This window comes from Pan paniscus, chromosome 13 (assembly GCF_029289425.2).
Source record: "Pan paniscus chromosome 13, NHGRI_mPanPan1-v2.0_pri, whole genome shotgun sequence".
Lineage (NCBI taxonomy): Eukaryota > Metazoa > Chordata > Mammalia > Primates > Hominidae > Pan > Pan paniscus.
The window spans coordinates 139,041,039-139,065,835 of record NC_073262.2 but is presented as its reverse complement, the minus strand read 5'-3'; the positions used below and the strand labels follow the sequence as shown (position 1 = coordinate 139,065,835).

Genomic DNA, 24,797 nt, shown 5'->3' with positions numbered 1-24,797 from the left:
TGAGAACATAGTCTCTAATTTTTTAAATTAAATTAAAAACGTTTTCTTTTTTAAGGAAATAAAATTGTTAGGTTAAATCTGTTGGAAAAAAATGTCAAAATCAAGAAAGAATAGTTGCTATCAGAACTATTGGTGAATATTTCCCTGGACATTATAAAAAATGCCAAACAAATAAGAAAAAGGAAAGAAGTGATAAATATTTTAAAGTGATAATTTTATCATTGTTTTAAGATCATGATGTAATTATCTCCCTAGGAAACCCAATACATTTAACAAGAAATTATATTGACAAATTATACAGGATTGTACAGAATTACACTGACAAAATCTCACTGAAGAAAATGAAAGAAGACTTGAATCATAGACTGAACAATTATTTATCTGGATAAAAAGACTCAAAAAGTACAAATACACACTATCTTTTTATTATTCTATGAAGTTAATGCAATTCCAATTAAAATCAAAACAAGTTGTTATTGACATAATTATTTTCAAGTATCTGAAGAATGAATGCATGGAAATATCCCAAAAGATTTTTTAAAAAGCTATAATAGTCTGCTAGAGGTCTATCAATTTTGTTGATCCTTTCAAAAAAACAGCTCCTGGATTCATTAATGTTTTCAAGGGTTTTTTGTGTCTCTATTTCCTTCAGTTCTGCTCTGATTTTAGTTATTTCTTGCCTTCTGCTAGCTTTTGAATGTGTTTGCTCTTGCTTTTCTAGTTCTTTTAATTGTGATGTTAGGGTGTCAATTTTGGATCTTTCCTGCTTTCTCTTGTGGGCATTTAGTGCTATAAATTTCCCTCTACACACTGCTTTGAATGCGTCCCAGAGATTCTGGTATGTTCTGTCTTTGTTCTCGTTGGTTTCAAAGAACATCTTTATTTCTGCCTTCATTTCGTTATGTACCCAGTAGTCATTCAGGAGCAGGTTGTTCAGTTTCCATGCAGTTGAGTGGTTTTGAGTGAGATTCTTAATCCTGAGTTCTAGTTTGATTGCACTGTGGTCTGAGAGATAGTTTGTTATAATTTCTGTTCTTTTACGTTCGCTGAGGAGAGCTTTACTTCCAAGTATGTGGTCAGTTTTGGAATAGGTGTGGTGTGGTGCTGAAAAAAATGTATATTCTGTTGATTTGGGGTGGAGAGTTCTGTAGATGTCTATTAGGTCCACTTGGTACAGAGCTGAGTTCAATTCCTGGGTATCCTTGTTAACTTACAAGGGATGTGAAGGACCTCTTCAAGGAGAACTATAAACCACTGCTCAAGGAAATAAAAGAGGATACAAACAAATGGAAGAACATTCCATGCTCATGGGTAGGAAGAATCAATATCGTGAAAATGGCCATACTGCCCAAAGTAATTTACAGATTCAATGCCATCCCCATCAAGCTACCAATGACTTTCTTCACAGAATTGGAAAAAACTACTTTAAAGTTCATATGGAACCAAAAAAGAGCCCGCATCACCAAGTCAATCCTAAGCCAAAAGAACAAAGCTGGAGGCATCACGCTACCTGACTTCAAACTATACTACAAGGCTACAGTAACCAAAACAGCATGGTACTGGTACCAAAACAGAGATATAGATCAATGGAACAGAACAGAGCCCTCAGAAATAACACCGCATATCTACAACTATCTGATCTTTGACAAACCTGAGAAAAACAAGCAATGGGGAAAGGATTCCCTTTTTAATAAATGGTGCTGGGAAAACTGGCTAGCCATATGTAGAAAGCTGAAACTGGATCCCTTCCTTACACCTTATACAAAAATCAATTCAAGATGGATTAAAGACTTAAACGTTAGATCTAAAACCATAAAAACCCTAGAAGAAAACCTAGGCAGTACCATTCAGGACATAGGCATGGGGAAGGACTTCATGTCTAAAACACTAAAAGCAATGGCAACCAAAGCCAAAATGGACAAATGGGATCTAATTAAACTAAAGAGCTTCTGCACAGCAAAAGAAACTACCACCAGAGTGAACAGGCAACCTACAGAATGGGAGAAAATTTTCGCAACCTACTCATCTGACAAAGGGCTAATATCCAGAATCTACAATGAACTCAAACAAATTTACAAGAAAAAAACAAACGACCCCATCAAAAAGTGGCAAAGGACATGAACAGACACTTCTCAAAAGAAGACATTTATGCAGCCAAAAAACACATGAAAAAATGCTCAGCATCACTGGCCATCAGAGAAATGCAAATCAAAACCACAATGAGATACCATCTCACACCAGTTAGAATGGCAATCATTAAAAAGTCAGGCAACAACAGGTGCTGGAGAGGATGTGGAGAAATAGGAACACTTTTACACTGTTGGTGGGACTGTAAACTAGTTCAACCATTGTGGAAGTCAGTGTGGCGATTCCGCAGGGATCTAGAACTAGAAATGCCATTTGACCCAGCCATCCCATTACTGGGTATATACCCAAAGGACTATAAATCATGCTGCTATAAAGACACATGCACACGTATGTTTATTGTGGCATTATTCACAATAGCAAAGACTTGGAACCAACCCAAATGTCCAACAATGATAGACTGGATTAAGAAAATGTGGTACATATACACCATGGAATACTATGCAGCCATAAAAAATGATGAGTTCATGTCCTTTGTAGGGACATGGATGAAATTGGAAATCATCATTCTCAGTAAACTATCGCAAGAACAAAAAACCAAACACCGCATATTCTCACTGATAGGTGGGAATTGAACAATGAGAACACATGGACAGAGAAAGGGGAACATCACACTCTGGGGACTGTTGTGGGGTGGGGGGAGGGGGGAGGGATAGCATTGGGAGATATACCTAATGCTAGATGACGAGTTAGTGGGTGCAGCACACCAGCATGGCACATGTATACATATGTAACTAACCTGCACATTGTGCACGTGTACCCTAAAAGTTAAAGTATAATAATAATAAATTTTTTAAAAAAGCTGTAATAGGGAACTTTCCATATTGATATAAAACAAATTATAAAGATATAAAGTAGCCAAAATACCACAATGTTGGAAAATGAATAGACAGATAACAACAAAAATAACAGATAACATTTGTTGGACAAATATTCTGTGCCAGGTACCATGCAAGCACTTTATATAAGTCAACTCATTTAATTCTTCCAAACTATGAAGATCAAAAATTTGGCCAAATTAGTTGTGGAGCTGAGGTTCATACTCAAGGAGTCTGACTTTAAAATAGTGTGCTCAGAAACTTAGTCAGGTACATATATCAGAATTCAGTAGTATACTGATGACATTCCAAATAAATGGGGAAGGACAGACTAATAATATTATTTAATAAATAATAACTGGCTCACCATTTGGCAAAATCAAGTAGAGCCTTCCTTATTATACAAAACAAATTTCAGATGAATTAAATATTTACATGTAAAAATGTTAAACCACAAATTACTAAAGAAATTGTTTGAATTGGAGAAAAATTTCATAAACATGTCACCATAGGCAAATACCATGAAGAGAATCTGCTCATATACTTAACTACACAAAACTCAAATAGCAAAATGGCCAAAAAAAATCACAAATGAAGTTCAAGGTATATGATAACTGAGGAAAAACATTTGCAACATATATGACAATGGGTATTTTTCATATATAAATATTTCTCGGAAAATAATAACAAAAATTGGAACACCCTGATAAAAAAGCAAAGAATATAAACAGGAATTTAACACAAGAAAAATTTTTAAAACTCACTGGCAATTACATGTATAAAGTAACGTTGCCATATCTCTTTTCACCTATAGGACTGGTAAAAATTTTAAGTCATTGTAATGACTGGAGTTGGTGTGCATATGGGAAAAAGTCACTCTCATACATTGCTACTGGATATGTAAATTAGCATGACATTTTTAAGTGACGTGGATCAAACAAATATCAAAACTTTTCATGTGTATGTGCTTTGGCTCATAAATGCTCTTTGAGGAATTTATACTAAATAAATAATAATAACAGAAGTTGTCATAGGCCAGAGGTCAACATCCTTTTTTTGTAAAAGGACAAACAGTAAATATTTTAGGCTGTGGCACATACATTCTCTGCTGGCACTACTCAACTCTACCAATATGGCATTAATATGCTTTGTCTGTGTCCCCACCCAAATCTCATCTCAAATCCCCACATGTCAAGGGAGAGACCTGATTGGGGTGGTTTCCCCCAGACTGTTCTTGTGATCCTGAGTTCTCACAAGATCTGATGGTTTTGTAAGGGGGCATTTTCCCCTTTGTGCTCTCTCTTTTTCTCTCTCCTACCACCACGTAAGACATGCTTGCTTTCCCTTCCACCATGATTGTAAGTTTCCTGATGCCTCCCCAGCCATGTGGAACTGTGAGTCAATTAAACCCTTTTTCTTTATAAATTACCCAGTCTCAGGCAGTTCTTTATAGCAATGTGAGAATGGACTAATACAGGCATCAGAGAAGCCATAGACAACATGTAAATGATGGGCATGGCTGTGTTCCAATCACACTTCATTTCAAAAATGGGCAGGCGGCCGGCCAGAGCCGGCCCATGTGCCATAATTTGCTGACCCCTGCCATGGATGTTGTTCACGTCTGCCTTGTTTATTGCATTGACAAAGAAGAAAACAGCCTGATGTTCTTTAACAGGGAATTCGTTAAGTAACATGAAGTTCTCCGCAGCAGTAAAATACAGGCTTTAGCTCAGGGTTTCAGGACTTCAGCATGACTGACCCTGCTGTCAGCCTCCCTGTGTCCCTGTGCTCCCCTCCAAGAGCCCTCAGAGTTAAGCACACAGGAATTGCTCTTTCTTCACTTCTCCATCAGAAACCAGCCTCTGCTCCCAAAGGCTGCCTCAGCCCTCTAGAGGACTCCTCCCTCCTCCACTGAATTCCATGAGCACTAAATATTGACCCTATTATTTGGCAGTTTGTCAAGCCCTGCCTTGAGTGATTGTCATTTTGATTTGGGGTTGTTTCACTTTTTTTATGTGTTTAGGTGTTGTCCCGCCAGCTAAATTGCCAGGCACAAGTTGTGTCTTGAAAGTCCATGGCAAGCATCCAGACACATTTTATGTTCAGTTAGAAAGGTAGCGATTATAGGATTAAGAATGTTGGTAGAACATCTAAATTGCCATGAGAAACATTAAAAAATACTAGTCAAAAGAAAATTGAGAATGTCTCGTTAACACATTGAAAGAGAACAGAGGAGACCACAAAGCAGCTTAGCCTTGACAGACAGATGATTGAAGAGTCAGAACGGCATGGTGATTACAAATCACAGTTCCCCCACACACTAGACCTGCAACCTTAGACAAGCTTCATCCCCCCACACCCCGATTCAGTTTTCTCATCTATAAATGGAGATTACTAGCAACGTCTACCTCCCTGCACTGAGGTAATAATTAGATGAGACAATACACGTGAGGTACTTAGAACAGAGCTTGGCATATTGAAACCCTTCAGAAAATCGTAGCAGTTGTTACTAACGTTGACAGTAGCAGTAATAGTAGTCATTGTAGTCATAGTATGAATAGAGAATAGGCCAAGCATTGTCATTATAACAATATACATTCAAGGTGAAATATATATTAATGAAACAAAAATAATACAAATACTTTTTATGAAATGAGCATAACATTGAATCAAAACCCCCAAAAAAGACTGAACACAAAAAAAGACACAGATCAGTCTCCCTTATGAGTATTAACACAAACATTTTAACTAACGTGTTAGCACACTAAAACCAGCACCACATTAAATTAGTAAAACACCACAAGTGGTGATTATTCCAGGATTCAAGCATGGTTTGGGTTAAGGATGTCTATGAATGCACTGCATCGTATTAAAAAATCCAAAAGGGAAAACCATAAGCTCCTCACTATGGAGGCTGCAAGGGCATTTTACAAATTTAGCATCCATTCTTGATATTTAAAAATAGAACTCTACAAAATTGGAATAGATGGATACTTGTTGAACATTATAAAATATTTCTTAATTCAAAACCCAGTGTCATGCTTAAAGAAATTCACTAGAAACATTTCCACTAGTGAATGTCAGGAAAAATTCAAGAATGGCCATCATCACCACTATTATTTACCATTATCCTGTAGGAACTACTAAACAATATATCCCCTTTCTAGTGTTCTAAAGGGGAACAGAAGAGGCAAATGATCACCTTTTGCACATATGTTCAATACTTAGAAAAGCAAAGAGAATAAACTAAAGAGCAAAGAAGCAAAGAGAATAAACTAAAAAACTACTTTAAATAATATGAGAAGCAAGATGGGGGGATTACAAAATTAACATGCAGAAAGCAATCGCTGTTGTGCATCCAAACAGTAGCTAGCTAGAAAATGTAATGTAAGAGACCGTTTACAACAGCAACAATGCAAAGGTGAAATGCCCAGGAATAAGCTTAATGATAAATGTACATTCTACGTGAAGAAAAGCTTACAACACTCCTGAGGGATGCGAAGAAATGGAAAAGCATATCGTGCTCGTAGGTAGGAATGCTCACACCATACATACCTTGACTCCTAAACATCATCTATAAACATAATATGATCCAAATGAAAATACCAATAGCATTATATTGGGGCATTGGCGGGGAGGAGGCAGGGAGGATGACCAAACTAAACTTTAAGTAGAAAGCAAATAACCAAGAATAACCAGTGGAATTCTGAAAATGAAGCATAGTGAGGAGGAACTAGCTTTGCCAGGTATGAAAACATATTCTTAGGAGCCCATTGGCACAGACAAAAGACTAAAAAGGCACATCAATGGAAAAGAACAGAAAATCAAGAAATAGACCCAAATACATACGGAAATTTATAATAAAGACAGCATCTCAAATGTGAAAGGAAAAAAGGAAATAAATGGTATAAGAAGAGCCAGGTTGTCATCTAAGAAAAAAGAAAATTAAATTCCCAAGTCTTTATACTTTACTTTGGAATGATCCAAATGGATCAAACACTTACGTATAAAACAAAACAAAACACAAAAGGACTAGAAGAAGCTAAGAAAGAAATATGTCATAACCTCAGAATGGGAAAGATCTTTCTAATTATGGTACAAACCCAGAAATCATAGCAGAAAAAAATTGATAAATTCAACCACACACACAAAATTGTTTTACTCCTACATGGAAACAATGACCCTGAGTAAGGGAAATGACAGATGACACCCTGAGAGAATTATTTGTGATGGGTATCACAGACAACAGTCCTTTCTTCTCATATGTAAGGAACTCCTACAGCTCTACAAGAAAAAGAATAACAACCCAATACAAAAAACAGCAAAAGGATATGAATAGACAGTGCTCAGAAAAGAAAACTCAAATGAATTCAAAACGTAAGATGTTCAACATATGAAAAGACGATCAACCTCACACATATAAGAGAAATGCAAATTAAAACTACACTGACAAACAAAATTGATCAACTGAACCTCAACAAAATGCAAAACTTTTGCACTTCAAAAGATACCATTAAGAAAATGAAAATACAAGTAACAGACTGGGAGAAAATATTTACAGAATACCTACCTGTTAAAGGACTTACAGCCAGAAAATACAAAGTACTCTTACACCTCAATAAGAAGACAAACAATTCAGTCAAAAAACAGGCAAAAGATTTGAACATACAATTCACAAAGGAAGATGTATGGATGGCTAGTAAGAACATGAAAAGATGTTCAACATTATTCGTCATTAGGGTAATGAAAATTAAAATGGAAATGTAATGCTATTTCACACCCATGAGGATGGATACAAAAAAAAGACAATTACAAATGCTGAAGATGTGGAGAAAAGGGAACCCTCATACATTGCTAGTGGGAATGTAAAATGTTGCCACTTTGGAAAACATCATGCCAATTTCTTAAAAAGTTAAACATAAATTTACCAAAGGACCTAGCAATTCTTCTCTTAGGACTCTGTCCAAAAGAAATGAAAACATATATCCACACAAAAACATTTGTACATGAATGTTCATAGCAGCATTACTCATAATTGCCAAAAATTTGAAACAACTTAAATACGTATCAACTGGGGAATAGATAGGTAAAATATGGTATATCCATGCAACTTTATATTATTTGGCAATTAAAAAGGAACACACAACTGATATATGCTACAACATGGATGAACTTAAAGCATTATGCCATACTGCAACATTATGCAACGTGAAAGAAGCCAGACACGATGGACAATGTATTTTGTTATTCCATTTATATGAAATGTCTAGAAAAAGTAAACCTGTAGACACAGAAAGTAGATTAGTGCTTGCCTGGTGATGTGCTTTGGTTGTGTCCCTACCCAAATCTCAACTTGAATTGTAGTTCCCATGATGCCCATTTGTTGTGGGATGGACCTGTTAGGAGGTAATTGAATCATGCAGGCAGTGACCCTCATGCTGTTCTCATGACAGTGAGTGAGTTCTCACAAGATTTGATGACTTTATAAGGGGCTTTTCCCCCTTTGCTCGGCACTTTTCTCTCCTGTTGCCATGTGAAGAAGGACGTGTTTGCTTCCCCTTCCACCATGATTGTAAGTTTCCTGAGGCCTTCCCAGCCATGTGGAACTGTGAGTCAAGTAAACCTCTTTACTTTATAAATTACTCAGTGTTGGGTATTTCTTCATACCAGCATGAGAATGGACTAATACACCTGGGAAGGAGAGAGAAAAGGGATTAGCAATTAATGGAAATGAGAGAATCTTATTGGGGTGATAGAAATGTTCTAAAACTGATTTGTGGTAGTGGAACACAACTTGATATACTTGCTGAAAAATTATTGAATTGCACACTTGAAATGGGTGAGTATATGATATGCTTCAATAAAATTATATTTTGAAAAGAGAAAACAGGCACCAGGCCAGATTTGGCCCTGAGGCCAAAAAAATGATGGCTGACTTAATAGCCAGTAAAGTGCACTTTTAACTTCGGGAGATTTTGCTCAAGTTGATGAGCAGGAGCAAAATAAATTCAATATTGGCTTCTTGAAAAAACAAAAGTGACTACATTTTCCACCCATGCAACTGGCAAACAAGATGCACTGTGACAACAAGCATATGGGGAAACAGGCCCTCTCCTACACTGCTGGCAGAAGGGTAAATTGACACAACCCATGGTGGGAAGTTTAACAGTATTACAAATGTGCATACACTTGATCCAGCATTTCCACTTTAAGGAATTTATCCTGCAGATATGTTCACCACCTGCAAAATGATATTTGCATGCATTTATTCATGGCAACAATGTTAGTAGTAGCAGATTACTATTAGAAATAACCTCAATCTTATTTGGTAGGGGGATGGCCAAATATATTGTTACAATACACCTGTGAAAAATGAACCGTGAAGTTCTGTATGTACCACTAAGGAAAGATGGCCAAGATATATTATTAGGTGAAAAACGCAGAACAAGAACAGTATGTATAATACGCTAACATTTGTATAAAATGACAAGTTGATGTTTATAATGTGCATTTGTATGTATACATGTGTACATCTCTGTGCACTTGGAAGATTTTGCTATAACTGAAGAGTGCAGGTAAAATAAATTTTGTATTGGTTTAAAAAAGAGACAACTTCAATGACATATTACTTTTCACCTATACAATTGGCAAACATAACACAACAATGCCAGTGTGCTCTGTGTGTGTGTGTGTGTGTGTGTGTGTATTATATGTATATTTGCATATATGTATATTAAATGTCTTTAGAAGCATATCCAAAGTATTTGGGTTGACTTTTTAGCAAGTGTATTATGATCAGCCATGCACTGGAAGTCACCACAAACCCCAGTGGCCTGCTTAGCCCAGGACTCCAGCAGACCCCTGCTGAGGAACTCAACAGCCCTGCTGAGGAACTCAAGACCACCACACAACCACCTGCAGCTTTCACCACAGAGGACCCCTCAGGGTTTGTTATCATGAACCCCAACAGCATATTCTGCAGAGGATCCTACAGTTTTCATAGCTGAGGAAACCAACTGCCTGCACAGAAGCAGGGGACCCCCTTCAGCTTTCACCACTGAGGACACTGCATTTCTTTTCACCTTCACAGTCTCCAGGTGCCTGAGTCTCCTACCTGTCCCCCACTGGAGCCACCCAGAGCCACATGACTGCTCCTGCCACAGTGAGCACAGCCCACCGACCCACCCAAGTGGCCCTTGTGTTCCCTAGGTGCCTAAATCACCACATCTCCTTGAAACCACCCCAGCTACTGCCTCCACAGGTTCTCTGGGCCAGGGACCCAGAGCAGCTACTGCATGCATGCCAGAAAACAGCCTTGGAGCCCCCTACCTCAGACTCCAACCCCACCACTGCATGCACCCAAGGCTGACTCCTGTAGCCAGGCTATTGCAGTAGCTGCTAGCCTGGCCCCCACAACTAGATGAGCATAACCAGTTGGCCATGCCCTCCAGCAACTATCCCCACACTGTGCTTGTTCCCAAAGCTGGTCCCTGTAGCTACATGTGCATGCACCCCTCCAGCTCAGCCTAAAGCTGCCCATGCATGCAGATGGTGTTGATGGCCTGCAGCTGGCCTCTGCAATTATGCATATGCAAGCTGCTGGCCCGCACTGCCACATGTGCACCTGCAGCTGGCCCCAGCCACAAAGGACTAAGCAGGTGCCAACATCACAGACTCCAGCTGCCTGAAATGGCAAGACTGAACGCTCCCCCAGATTTGGAGCCACCACATACCCCAACACTTGGTACCTCACAACACCAGACCTGATGCTACAGTGCCCCCAGCATGCCTCTGTCCCCTGACCCTGCTGCCCACAGATGAAGGTCTTTCCTTACCAAAGCCAGTCCATAAAGTCTGGAAGAGGTGACTACTTCTTGAAATTTGCAGACTCATTTATAAGACTATATGAAGAATGAGGGAAACATGATACCCCCAACGGAACACAATAAACTTTCAGTAACTGACCCTAAAGAATTGGAGATCCATGAATTACATGACAGAGAATTCAAAATAAGTATTCTAAAGAAGCTCAGCAAATTACAAGACAATACAAATAAACTAGTTAATGAAATCAGGAAAATAATAACAGAACAAAATGAAAGAAGGATCTACAAGACAATCAGAAAGTAATAAAGTGGCAGCAATAAGTTCTTCCTGTCAATAATTATCTCAAATGTAAATGAATTAAATTCTCCAATCAAAAGACATAGCATGGCTGAATGGATTTTTTTAAAATTACCCAACTATATGCTGCATACAAGAGATTAACTTTACCTTTAAGGACACATATAGAATGAAGGTGAAGGGATAGAAAAAGATATTCCATGTAAATTGAATCCAAAAGAAAGCAGGGGTAACTATAATCATGTCAGACAAAATATACTTTAAGTCAAAAACTGTAAAAAGGGCAAATAAGATCATTATATAATTATAAAGAGATGAGTTCATCAATAGGATATAACAATTGCAAATATATATGTACCAAACATCAGAGCATATAAATATGAAAAGCAAATATTAATAGATCTGAAGGGAGAGACAGATTATAATACAATAATAGTAGGGAATTTCAGTACCTTACTTTCAACAATGAACAGATCATTCAAACATAAAATCAATAAGGAAACAATGAACTTGAACTACACTTTAGACCAAATGGACCTAATAGACATATACAGAACATTTGATCCAACAGCAGCAGAATATACATTCCTTTCAAATGCACATAGAACATTCCCCATGACAAATCATATATTCAGCCACAAAACAAGCCTTAACAAATTTAGGAAGATCAAAATCATATGAAGTATATCTTTTCAGACTGCAATGGTGTGAAACCAGGAACAATAAAAGGAAAAATCTTTGAAATTTCACAAATAGTTAGAAATTAACAACATGCTCCTAAACAACCAATGGATCAAAGAAGAAATTTAAAGGCAAATTTTAAAATGTCTTGAAACCAATAAAAATGGAAACACAACATACTAAAACCTATGAGATGCAACAAAAGCAGTACTAAGAGGGAAATTTCTAGCAATAAATGCCTACACCATAAAAGAAGAAAGATCTCAAACCACCTAACATTATGCCTCAAGGAACTAGAAAAAGAAAAACAAACTATTATTAAGTACAAAATTAGCAGAGGAAAGAAATAAAGATAAGAACAAAAATAAATGAAATGGAGCCTCAAAAAAACAACAGAAAAGGTAAACTAAGAGTTGGTTTTGTGAAAGATAAAATTGACAGGCTGTTAACTAGACTAGGAGAGAAAAGAGTCACACAAATAAAATTAAAAATGAAAGAGGATACATTACAACTGATACCATAGAAATACAAAAGATCATGAGACTATTATGAATAATTATATACCAGCAAATTCATTAGCCTAGAAGAAATGGATAAATTATTATACAACAACAGGACTAATCATGAAAAAATAGAAAATCATAGTGAGTAGAGAAATTGAATCAGTAATCAAAACCCTTCCAATAAAGAAAGGCCCAGGATAAAATGGCTTCTTGTGTGAATTCTACCAAACATGTAAAGAACTAATACCAATGCTTCTTAAATTCTTCCCAAAAATTGAAGAGAAATAAATACTTCCAAATTCATTTATGAGGCCAGCATAAACCTAATACCAAAACCAGGCAAGATACTGAGAGAAAAGAAAATTATAAGCCAATGTTCATGATGAACATAGATGCAGAAACCCTCAACAAAATACTAGCAAACCAAATTCAAGAGCACATTAAAAGAATCATTCACCATGACCAAACAGGATTTATCCTTGGGACACAAGAGTGGTTCAACCTATCCAAATCAATCAGTATAATATACCACATTAACAGAATGAGGGATAAAAATCATATGATCATTTTAATAGATGCAGAAAAAGTATTTGGCAAAATTCAAAACGCTTTCATGATAAAAACTCAACAAATTATGCAGAGAAGGAACTTAACACCATAAAGACTATATACGAAAAGCCCACAGCTAAAATCATACTCAATAGTGAAAATCTGAGTTTTTCCTCTAAGCTCTGCACAAGATAAGGATGCCCACTCTTGCCACTTTTATTCAACCTAGTACAGAAGTCCTAGCCAGAGCAATTAGGCAAGAATAAGAAATAGAAGGCATCCAAATAGGTAGGGAAGAAGTGAAATTGCCTGTTTTTGATCTCGCATATAGAAAAATCCAGAGGCCGGGCACAGTGGCTCATGCCTGTAATCCCAGCACTTTGGGAGGCTGAAGTGGGAGGATCACTTTCGCACAGGTTTTCGAGAAGAGCCTGGGCAACATAGCAAGACCCTGTCTGTATTAAATTTTTAAAAATTTTGAAAAAGAAAAAGGAAAACCCCAGAGACTCCACTAAAAATACTATTAGAACTGACAAACAAATTTAGTAAAGTTGCAAGATACAAAATCAGCATACAAAAGATCAGTAGCATTTCTATACACTAACAGTGAACTCTCTGAAAAAGAAATCAAGAAAACAATCCCATTTATAGTAACATTCTTTTAATTTAGGTATAAATTTAACCAAGGAGGTGAAGGATCTGTGTATTGAAACCTACAAAACATGCAAAACATTGATGAAAGAATTTTAAGAGGACACAAATAAATAGAAAGATATCCTGTACTCATGAATTGGAAGAATTAATGTTGTAAAAATGAACATATTACCCAAAGTGATCTATAGATTCAATGTAATGACAATCAAAATTTCAGTGACACTTTTTCACAGAAATAGAAAAGGCAATTCTAAAATTTATGTGGAACCACAAAACACCTCAAATATCCAATGAAATCTTGGGCTAAAAGAACAAAGCTAGAGACATCACACTTCCTGATTTCCAAATATATTACAAAGCAACAGAAAGCAAAACAGCATGATACTGGCATAAAAACAGACATAAAGATCAGTGGAATAGAAGAGAGAGCCCAGAAATAAATCCACACACTACAGCAAATTGATTTTCAACAAAGGTGTCAAGAACACACAATGGAAGAAGGATAAGTCTCTTTGATAAATGGTGTGAGAAAACTATATATCCACATGCAGAACAAGGAAATTAAACCCTTATCTCACACCATATACACAAATCAACTCAAAATGAGTGAAAGCCATGAACAAAAGACCAGAAGCTATAAAACTACTGTAAGAAAACATAGGGGAAATCTCCATGACATTGATCTGGGCAGTGATTTTCTGGATATGACCCCAAAAGCACAGGCAACAAAAGTAAAAATAGATAAATGGGATTGCACCAAACTAAAAAACTTCTGCACAGCAAGGAAACAAAAGAGAAGAGTCAACCTATGAATTGGGAGAAAATATTTGCAAACCATACATCTGATAAGGCGTTAATTTCTAAAATATATAAAGAATTTAAAGACTGCTATAGCAAGAAAACAACCTAATTTAAAATTGGGCAAAGGACATGAATAGACATTTCTCAAAAGAAGACATACAAATGGTCAACATGTATATGGAAAAATGCTGAATGCAACAGACATACGCAAATTAAACAATGAGATATTACCTCACACTTAGGATGGCTGTTATCAAAAAGACAAAAGACAACAAATGTTGGCAAGGATGTGAGAGAAGGGGACCCTTGTACACTGTTGGTGGGAATGTAAATTAACACAGCCATTATGGAAAACAGTGTGGAAGTTCCTCAAAAAATGAAAAATAGAACTATATGATCCAGCAATCCCACTACTGAGTATGTATCCAAAGGAAATGAAATCAGTGTGTCAAAGAGATGTCTGCACTACCATGTTCATTGCAGCATCGCTCACAAAAGCCAAGATGTGGAAGCAACCTCAGTGTTCTTCAATAGATGAACGGATAAACATAATGTATTATATATACCCAATGGAACACTATTCAGCTTTAAAAAAGAAGGAAATTTCTGTCATTTGTGACAACATGCATGAACCCGGAGGACATTATGCTAAGTGAAATAAGCCAGGCACAGAAAGACAAATACTGCATGATCTCACTTATAAATAAAATCTAAAAAAACAATTTAACTTACAGAAGCAGAGAGTAGAATAGTGATTACCAAGGGTGGGAGGGGAAGATCAGGGAATGGAGAGATGTTGGTCAAAGGGTACAGAGTTTCCGTTAGACAGGAGGAAAAAGTTCTGGAGATGTATTGTCCAGCATGATGACTATAATTAACAATATTATATTGTATATTTTTAATTGCTAAGAGAATAGATTGTAAATGTTCTCATCACACACAAAAAATGCTAAGTATGTAAGGTGATGGACATGTTAGTTAGCTTGACTTAATCATTCCACAATGTGTACATGTATCAAAACATCATGTTGTATACTGTATATATATTAAATTTTTGTCAATTATGCCTTAATAAAAAATAAAAATAAAAAGAGAGTGGATCTTCTTGGCTAGTTAACAGTATGGGGAGGAAACCTTTCACTGTATTTATGTATAATTACTCTTTCATAACTTTTGAATTGTGAACCATGAAAATGTAATACTCAAAAATTTAAACTAATAAACTATAAAAGGAGAGAGATGAAATAAACCATATAATTGGTAAGACTTTAAAAGGCTTAACTGATAAGGCCACAGTGAAATGTATACTCCACAAATAAGGATTTCATCTTTTCAGCTGCTCATAATTATATATCAGACTTTTTTTTTAAGTCTTTACAGTTCTGAAAGTTTTTTTTTACACTTTAAGTTTTAGGGTACATGCGCACAACGTGCAGGTTAGTTACATATGTATACGTGTGCCATGTTGGTGTGCTGCACCCAGTAACTCATGATTTAACATTAGGTATATCTCCAAATGCTATCCCTCCCCCCTCCCCCACCCCACAACAGGCCCGGGTGTGTGATGTTCCCCTTCCTGTGTCCATGTGTTCTCATTGTTCAGTTCCCACCTATGAGCGAGAACATGTGGTGTTTGGTTTTTTGTCCTTGCGATAGTTTGCTCAGAATGATGGTTTCCAGCTTCATCCATGTCCCTAAAATGGACATGAACTCATCGTTTTTTATGGCTGCATAGTATTCCATGGTGTATATGTGCCACATTTTCTTAATACAGTCTATCGTTGTTGGACATTTGGGTTGGTTCCAAGTCTTTGCTATGGTGAATAGTGCCACAATAAACATACGTGTGCATGTGTCTTTATAGCAGCATGATTTATAATCCTTTGGGTATATACCCAGTAATGGGATGGCTGGGTCAAATAGTATTTCTGGTTCTAGATCCCTGAGGAATCGCCACACTGACTTCCACAATGGTTGAACTAGTTTACACTCCCACCAACAGTGTAAAAGTATTCCTATTTCTCCACATCCTCTCCAGCACCTGTTGTTTCCTGACTTTTTAATGATCGCCATTCTAACTGGTGTGAGATGGTATCTCACTGTGGTTTTGATTTGCATTTCTCAGATGGCCAGTGATGATGAGCATGTTTTCATGTGTTTTTTGGCTGCATAAATGTCTTCTTTTGAGAAGTGTCTGTTCATATCCTTTGCCCACTTGTTGATGGCGTTGTTTTTTTTTTCTTGTAAATTTGTTTGAGTTCATTGTAGATTCTGGATATTAGCCCTTTGTCAGATGAGTAGATTGCAAAAATTTTCTCCCATTCTGTAGGTTGCCTGTTCACTCTGATGGTAGTTTCTTTTGCTGTGCAGAAGCTCTTTAGTTTAATTAGATCCCATTTGTCATTTTTGGCTTTTGTTGCCATTGCTTTTAGTGTTTTAGACATGAAGTCCTTGCCCGTGCCTATGTCCTGAATGGTATTGCCTAGGTTTGCTTCTAGGGTTTTTATGGTTTTAGGTCTAACGTTTAAGTCTTTAATCCATCTTGAATTGATTTTTGTATAAGGTGTAAGGAAGGGATCCAGTTTCAGCTTTCTACATATGGCTAGCCAGTTTTCCCAGCACCATTTATTAAATAGGGAATCCTTTCCCCATTTCTTGTTTTTTCAGGTTTGTCAAAGATCAGATGGTTGTAGATATGCAGCATTATTTCTGAGGGCTCTGTTCTGTTCCACTGGTCTATGTCTCTGTTTTGGTATCAGTACCATGCTGTTTTGGTTACTGTAGCCTTGTAGTACAGTTTGAAGTCAGGTAGTGTGGTGCCTCCAGCTTTGTTCTTTTGGCTTAGGATTGACTTGGCGATGCGGGCTCCTTTTTGGTTCCATATGAACTTTAAAGTAGTTTTTTCTAATTCTGTGAAGAAAGTCATTGGTAGCTTGATGGGGATGACATTGAATCTATAAATTACCTTGGGCAGTATGGCCATTTTCACAATATTGATTCTTCCTACTCATGAGCATGGAATGTTCTTCCATTTGTTTGTATCCTCTTTTATTTCATTGAGCAGTGGTTTGTAGTTCTCCTTGAAGAGGTCCTTCACATCCCTTGTAAGTTGGATTCCTAGATATTTTATTCTCTTTGAAGCAATTGTGAATGGGAGTTCACTCATGATTTGGCTCTCTGTTTGTTATTGGTGTATAAGAATGCTTGTGATTTTTGCACATTGATTTTGTATCCTGAGACTTTGCTGAAGTTGCCTATCAGCTTAAGGAGATTTTGGGCTGAGATGATGGGGTTTTCTAGATATACAATCATTTCATCTGCAAACAGGGACAATTTGACTTCCTCTTTTCCTAATTGAATACCCTTTATTTCCTTCTCCTGCCTGATTGCCCTGGCCAGAACTTCCAATACTATGTTGAATATGAGTGGTGAGAGAGGGCATCCCTGTCTTGTGCCCGTTTTCAAAGGGAATGCTTCCAGTTTTTGCTCATTCAGTATGATATTGGCTGTGGGTTTGTCATAGATAGCTCTTATTATTTTGAGATACGTCCCATCGATACCTAATTTATTGAGAGTTTTTAGCATGAGCGTTGTTGAATTTTGTCAAAGGCCTTTTGTCATTGGTTCTGTTTATATGCTGGATTATGTTTATTGATTTACGTATGTTGAACCAGCCTTGCATCCCAGGGATGAAGCCCACTTGATCATGGTGGATAAGCTTTTTGATGTGCTGCTGGATTCGGTTTGCCAGTATTTTATTGAGGATTTTTACATCAATGTTCATCAAGGATATTGGTCTAAAATTCTCTTTTTTTGTTGTGTCTCTGCCAGGCTTTGGTATCAAGATAATGCTGGCCTCATAAAATGAGTTAGGGAGGATTCCCTCTTTTTCTATTGATTAGAATAGTTTCAGAAGGAATGGTACCAGCTCCTCCTTGTACCTCTGGTAGAATTCGGCTGTGAATCCATCTGGTCCTGGACTTTTTTTGGTTGGTAAGCTATTAATTATTGCCTCAATTTCAGAGCCTGTTATTGGTCTATTCAGAGATTCAACTTCTCCCTGGTTTGGTCTTGGGAGGGTGTATGTGTCGAGGAATTTATCCATTTCTTCTAGATTTTCTAGTTTATTTGCGTAAAGGTGTTTATAGTATTCTCTGATGGTAGTTTGTATTTCTGTGGGGTCGGTGGTGATATCCCCTTTAACATTTTTTATTGCATCTATTTGATTCTTCTCTCTTTTCTTCTTTATTAGTCTTGCTAGCGGTCTATCAATTTAGTTGATCTTTTCAAAAAACCAGTTCGTGGATTCATTGATTTTTTAAAGGGTTTTTTGTGTCTCTATTTCCTTCAGTTCTGCTCTGATCTCAGTTATTTCTTGCCTGCTGCTAGCTTTTGAATGTGTTTGCTCTTGCTTCTCTAGTTCTTTTAATTGTGATGTTAGGGTGTTAATTTTAACTGAACAACCTGCTCCTGAATTACTACTGGGTACATAACAAAATGAAGGCAGAAATAAAGATGTTCTTTGAAACCAACAAGAACAAAGACACAAAATACCAGAATCTGTGGGACACATTCAAAGCAATGTGTAGAGGGAAATTTATAGCACTAGATGCCCGCAAGAGAAAGCAGAAAAGTTTTACAGTTTCTAAGGTCCAAACAATGTCTGTGTTACAAGTGCTCCAGTACAATGAAGACCTGGGCAGCCACACCTTGATTCTATGAGTCAAGGTGAGCCTTTGTCTGTTTTGTTTTGTTTTTTGAGGCAAGATCTCACTCTGTCACCCAGGCTGGAGGGCAGTGGCTGGATCATAGCTCACAGCAGCCTCTACCTTCCAGGCTCAGGTAATCCTCCCACCTCAGCCTCCCAGATAGCTGGGAATACAGGTGTGCACCACCACGCCTGGCTAATGTTTTGTATTTTTGTGTAGACATGGGGTTTCATCATGTTGCCTAGGCTGGGAAAAGATCATTTTTGCATGGCCAAATATGTTCACAACACATGCTTCACCTCTCGCCTTTCTCCACACTAGGATAAAACGATATTAGCCCTTGTCTCCCCACCCCCAATTTTTTAATTGCTCCATCTTCAAAGGCAACGGCTGTACTTAATTTGGAGTTTGTCATTCCCTTACATTCCTTTGTACTTGGACTACATGTGTATGTACCTGAGACTGGAGTATGGATTGTTGGTTTCACTCTGTGCATTTTGTACAGTGGAGTAAGTTGACATGTGTTCTTATACATCATGCCTCTTTTCTCCCTACATTATGAAATTCATCCTGGTTAAGCACGTGCTGAATCCCAGCTCAGCTACTCACTAGCTGTGTGTCCCTGGCTGGGATACTGCACTGTATGTGTCCCAGTTCCCTCATCCATAAAACAGGGCAACAACAGCAACCCCCGTGCGTCTGGTGTAGCAGCAAAGGAGTCTGTCTCTGTGAGACTCTCAGAAGCATGCCTGGTGGATCCTAAGTGCTATGTACGGAGATGCTGGCTCCATTTTAGAGCTGAGGAAACTGAGTCTCAAAGAGCTTATGCAGCTTGTCTTGGCCACATGACAAGTCATGAGCAGAGCCCCGGGGGCCAAACAGGAAGCATGTCCTGTCATTGTCACCTTTATATCTCCTGGAATTCACAGCTCTCTATGGCAGTGAGTGAGTGCTCAGTGAACACTGTTGTATTGAACTGAATTATATGTTTTTTTAACAAATCTATAATAATTCTCCAGTGGTGCTAATCCTATGTGAACTGGATACTTTTTAACAAATATTTTATAATTTAGGAGGATAAAAGGTCTTTTGTCACTGTAGGGGATATAAATTAAATCACTGGTGAAAGAAACCAACTCATGAAAATGAAAGTTATTGCAAGAGTGGCTGTTGCCATTGGAGCCTAGCAGGAAGCAGTGGCATCCTCCCCCTGGATTTTGACGAGCTGTGGGCAGGGCTGGCACATCCAGCTGTTGCTGAGACGTTGAGGAAGCTATGACCTCCCCTAGAGTTTGTGGAACCTCCAGGAGCTGGAGTGGGTGGAATTAGGGAAGGAACTGGGCTCAGAAATGTCGAGACTCTCTCTCCATCTACATTGAGGCTGCTGCCCCCTGTTCATGAATCCAGCTAAGGGTAGATGGTAGGGAGGAGCCCCACCATGCCCCAGAAGGGGTCGGCCTGCAGGGTCCAGGGCCAGGCAGAGAGGTGATACTGACCAGCACAAAAACTTCCTTTCAGACAGGGAAAACAGTCCTCCTCTTGATAGGGATCTATGAAAATGGTATGATTATTTTGGTTTTCACTAGGTTATTGAGGATATCATTGCAAACCAAGAGGAAGAAGAAAAAAACAAAAAGAAGAAGAAGAAAAAGGAAAAACAACCCAAGAAAGCCAAAAAACAAAAGAAAGGAACAAAGGAGAAAAATAAGGTAAAATATTTATATGAAATTTTAGAAATTTGGTTTCATTTTCTTTTTATTGACTTCTTTGCTTTGAGTCAATGAGATATTTACAGATCTGTTGGGAGTGCAGCCGTTTGTTTCCTAGAGAAACCATGTTATCTACCAACAGGTTTTCAGTTTTTAAATATTGATCGGCAATCCATTGCCACATTTTCTATAACTTGTAAGTATCAATTAGGATCAATCGTGGTTTCAACAACTCAGATACCTCACATGTTTTTTCACGTACATGATAGCTTTGAGTTTTCCTTCCTCAAAATAAATTATCCCACTTGTCTTTCCTCAATGGTAGAGAGAAGTAAAAATGCTTAACAAACCAAGTAAACACTGAAAAGTCAAAATAATCATACTAATTTAACCAAAATGTGTTCATTCAAATTTATCATCTAGCACTGACATCTGGATATATTTTAACAGAAGTATTTGTTACCAAAGGAAATCAGAGTTCACAGAGTGTCACATTGGGCCCGTCCTTCCGTCGTGTAGGGGGGTTGGAAGCGGAGGTGGAATGAACTTGCCAATAACTGGGGGGGTCTTCATGGTGAAGCCTGCAGGAGAAGTGAACTCTTAGGGCCCATATGCTTTCAGCATAAACTCTTTCTATGAGAAACGGATCTCAGGCTTGAAGATGGCCTCATCCTAAAACATGACTATGTTTGAAGTAGAGTGTGTTGCAGTCAGATACCACTTCATGGCTGACCAAAATCCAGTCGGAATCAGCTCTGAAGAGTGGATTCTTAAAGACATTTATGCAGCCAACAAACATATGAAAAGAAGCTCATTATCACCGGTCATTAGAGAAATGCAAATCAAAACCACAATGAGATACTATCTCATGCCAATTAGAATGGTGATTATTAAAAAGTCTGGAAACAACAGAAGCTGGCAAGGCTGTGGAGAAATAGGAACACTTTTACACTGTTGGTGAGAGTGTAAATTAGTTCAACCATTGTGGAAGACAGTGTGGCGATTCCTCAAGGACCTAGAACCAGAAATACCATTTGACCCAGCAATCCCATTACTGGTATATACCCAAAGGATTATAAATCATTCTATAAAGACACATGCACACGTGTGTTCATTGCAGCACTATTTACAATAGCAAAGACTTGGAACCAACCCAAATGCCCATCAGTGATAGACTGGATAAAGAAAATGTGGCACATATACACCATGGAATACTATGCAGCCATAAAAAAGAATGAGTTCATGTCTTTTGCAGGTACATGAATGAAGCTGAAAACTATCATCCTCAGCAAACTAACACGGGAACAGAAAACCAAACACCACATGTTCTCACTCATAAGTGGGAGTTGAACAATGAGAACACATGGGCACAGGGAGGGGAACATCACACACAGGGGCCTGTTGGGGGATGGGGGGCAAGGGGAGAGAGAGCATTAGGACAAATACCTAATGCATTCGGGGCTTAAAACCTAGATGACGGGTTGATAGGTGCAGTAAACCACCATGGCACATGTATACCTATGTAACAAACCTGTACGTTCTGCACATGTATCCCAGAACTTAAAGTAATATTAAAAAAAAAAAAAGATCATGATCCTGCTGTGACTCCAGTCTGCATCAGCTCTTCAGAGTGGATTGGTAGAGGTTATGATCCACAGTGACTGTTGAGAGGCAGTGACCCAGCTCCAGCTCAGACAGCCACAGTCGTGCTCCTCATGTTACAAGGATGGTTCTGACCAGCACACAGACTCGCAAACTTCTGTGTGGGAGGAGCAGCTCCGAGGGTCTGGCAGACTGTGTCTGGGAACCCTGGTGCCAGGTAACAGTGAGAGAGAAAAGGGATAGCCTGTGCAGTCAAGCAAGACGAGCTACTTGAGTTAGAAGTTACGAGCAAGGGAGAAAGGGTAATGGTAAACATAAAATCACAGCACCCAAATCTGGCACGATGTAGGCAATGGTAACAAAAGCCAACGTTTTGGCTGGGCATGGTGGCTCATGCCTGTAATCCCAGCACTTTGGGAGGCCGAGGCAGGCAGATCACCTGAGGTCAGGAGTTCGAGACCAGCCTGGCCAACATGGTGAAACCCCATCTCTACTAAAAATACATACCTGCAATCCCAGCACTTTGGGAGGCCAAGGCAGGCAGATCACCTGAGTTCAGGAGTTCAAGACCAGCTTGACCAATATGGTGAAACCCCATCTCTACAAAAATACAAAAATGAGCCAGGCGTGGTGGTGGGTGCCTGTAATCCCAGCAACTCAGGAGGCTGAGGCAGGAGAATTGCTTGAACCCAGGAGGCGGAGATTGCAGTGAGCCAATAATGTGCCACTGCACTCCAGCCTCAGTGATAGAGTAAGACTCTGTCGCAAAATTATTTATATATAATATAATATAATATAATATATATTATATTATATATATTTTATATATAGATATATATATAAGTAAATAAATAAATAAAAGCCAACATTGTGTTCAAAGCTCCGGGCATGACTGCGGCTGGCCGACTGAAGGCAGTGGTTCCTTTCACATGCTCAGCTCCTGCACTGTGACCCGCAGTGTTTCTTCCATCTGCCTCCATTTGTCTTCATCCCTTTCTTTAACCACGTTCCACTGATGTTCACTGAATGAACAAAAGAAGAGACCCCTTACTGCTCATTTGGGGCACAACCCAATTCACTGGCAGTAGATGCTGAGTTGGGCCCCTTGGATACCCCTTTCAGGACCAAGGCACTCAAGCACCTGGCTCCCCCCATGACAGTGCTGACACTCACAGCTAAATCCCACCCCAGGAATTGCTCCAGTCTAAGGGAGCTACTGCAAGCGAGATTACACCCCTTCTGGGGAAGGTGCATCCAAGGACAGTCACATGATAGTACCAAAGCCCAGCCCCCTCACCTTGCCTGGACAACTCCAAGGGTTCTCCCAGCTTCTGTTGCTCCCTTTGGGATTAGCTGATAGCTCTCTTGCAATTAATTGCATCATAACTTAGCTTCTCCCTCTGCCCAGGGCTGCTTCCCTCCCTCTCTTCCTTCTGGGTGGTGTTCCCAGTAGACCACCTACATCCATCTCCATCTGAGTGTTTCCAGGGAACCCGATCTGGGAGACCACCTAGGGCCCTATTGTTCTGCCTATACCCCAGAAGTTCTAGCTTGTTCTGGAAAAAAATAAAAGCCCCCTGAATACAGTTAATTTTAAAAATCATACTCTTACTCTGCAAGACAATTTTGAAGAAGTGCCTAAGAATAAAGAGAATTGGAAGCATTCCAATTTTATTCTAAGAATCTCTTCCTCTAAATATGCACGAGGGAGTTTTATACTTGCAAATTAAAAATTCGCTGTTAGTGAAGCTTGTTCCGTGTAAATCTGAAATTACCAGCTACACAATCTGGTCTTTGTTGGGTGAAAGTATTTTATTAACTAGCTATTAAAGAGTCACTTAACGATGAACAGTTTTGAACAAAAAGCAAAGTTTGAGAACATCAGCATTTATGAAATGCTTGCAAATGAAGGGAAAACGCCTTCAGAATCAGAAATGAAGTTTTTCATGAAAAATGCAGATCTGCATAGTGACAATGTGATTATTAAAAGAAGAAATGGTCATCTCTAATAAAAATTGATATATTTAAGTTATACTGCTACACTTCTTAGAGATCAGATTACCCTTTCCAGAGACTTTTAAAAGTCTTACTCTGGTATCAACCCTAGAGTACCTCAAACCATTCCTGAGACCAGTTATTCAAATCCTTTTGTGAGAACTGACATTTTGACTTATAGCAAAAGGCACTGTAATTCCTCATGGTTAGACGGCAAGGGAGAAGAGAGAGGAAAATAGTTGTGTCTAACTTGTCTGGACGCTGGCTTATCCCAGCCCTCACAGGGCCCAGCTGCATGATTGTTCTTTCACTATTTTGACAAGACCACATATCAATTGCCAGTTCTATATGCATAATTGGAAAACTTGAAAAGACCTCATGTTTTAATTGAAATATTAATATGTTAGTTGAAATATTCAGATAGGATTATCAGATAGGATAATCCTATCTGAATATTTCAACTAACCTCTTTAAATGGAAAATAGGTTATTTTCTAAATGTCACACA

At 38.3% G+C, this 24,797-nt stretch overlaps 1 protein-coding gene across 2 annotated transcripts in view; it reads left to right on the top strand.

The window, feature by feature from the left end:
• Positions 1-24,797, top strand: part of IQCA1 (IQ motif containing with AAA domain 1) — a 180,339-nt gene that overhangs the window by 68,917 nt on the left and 86,625 nt on the right. For both annotated transcript variants that reach the window (XM_008965692.5, XM_003813118.6), the window contains exon 8: positions 20,571-20,693. In XM_008965692.5, coding sequence (XP_008963940.1) covers positions 20,571-20,693 — 123 coding nt within the window. The remainder of the gene's footprint in view (positions 1-20,570; positions 20,694-24,797) is intronic.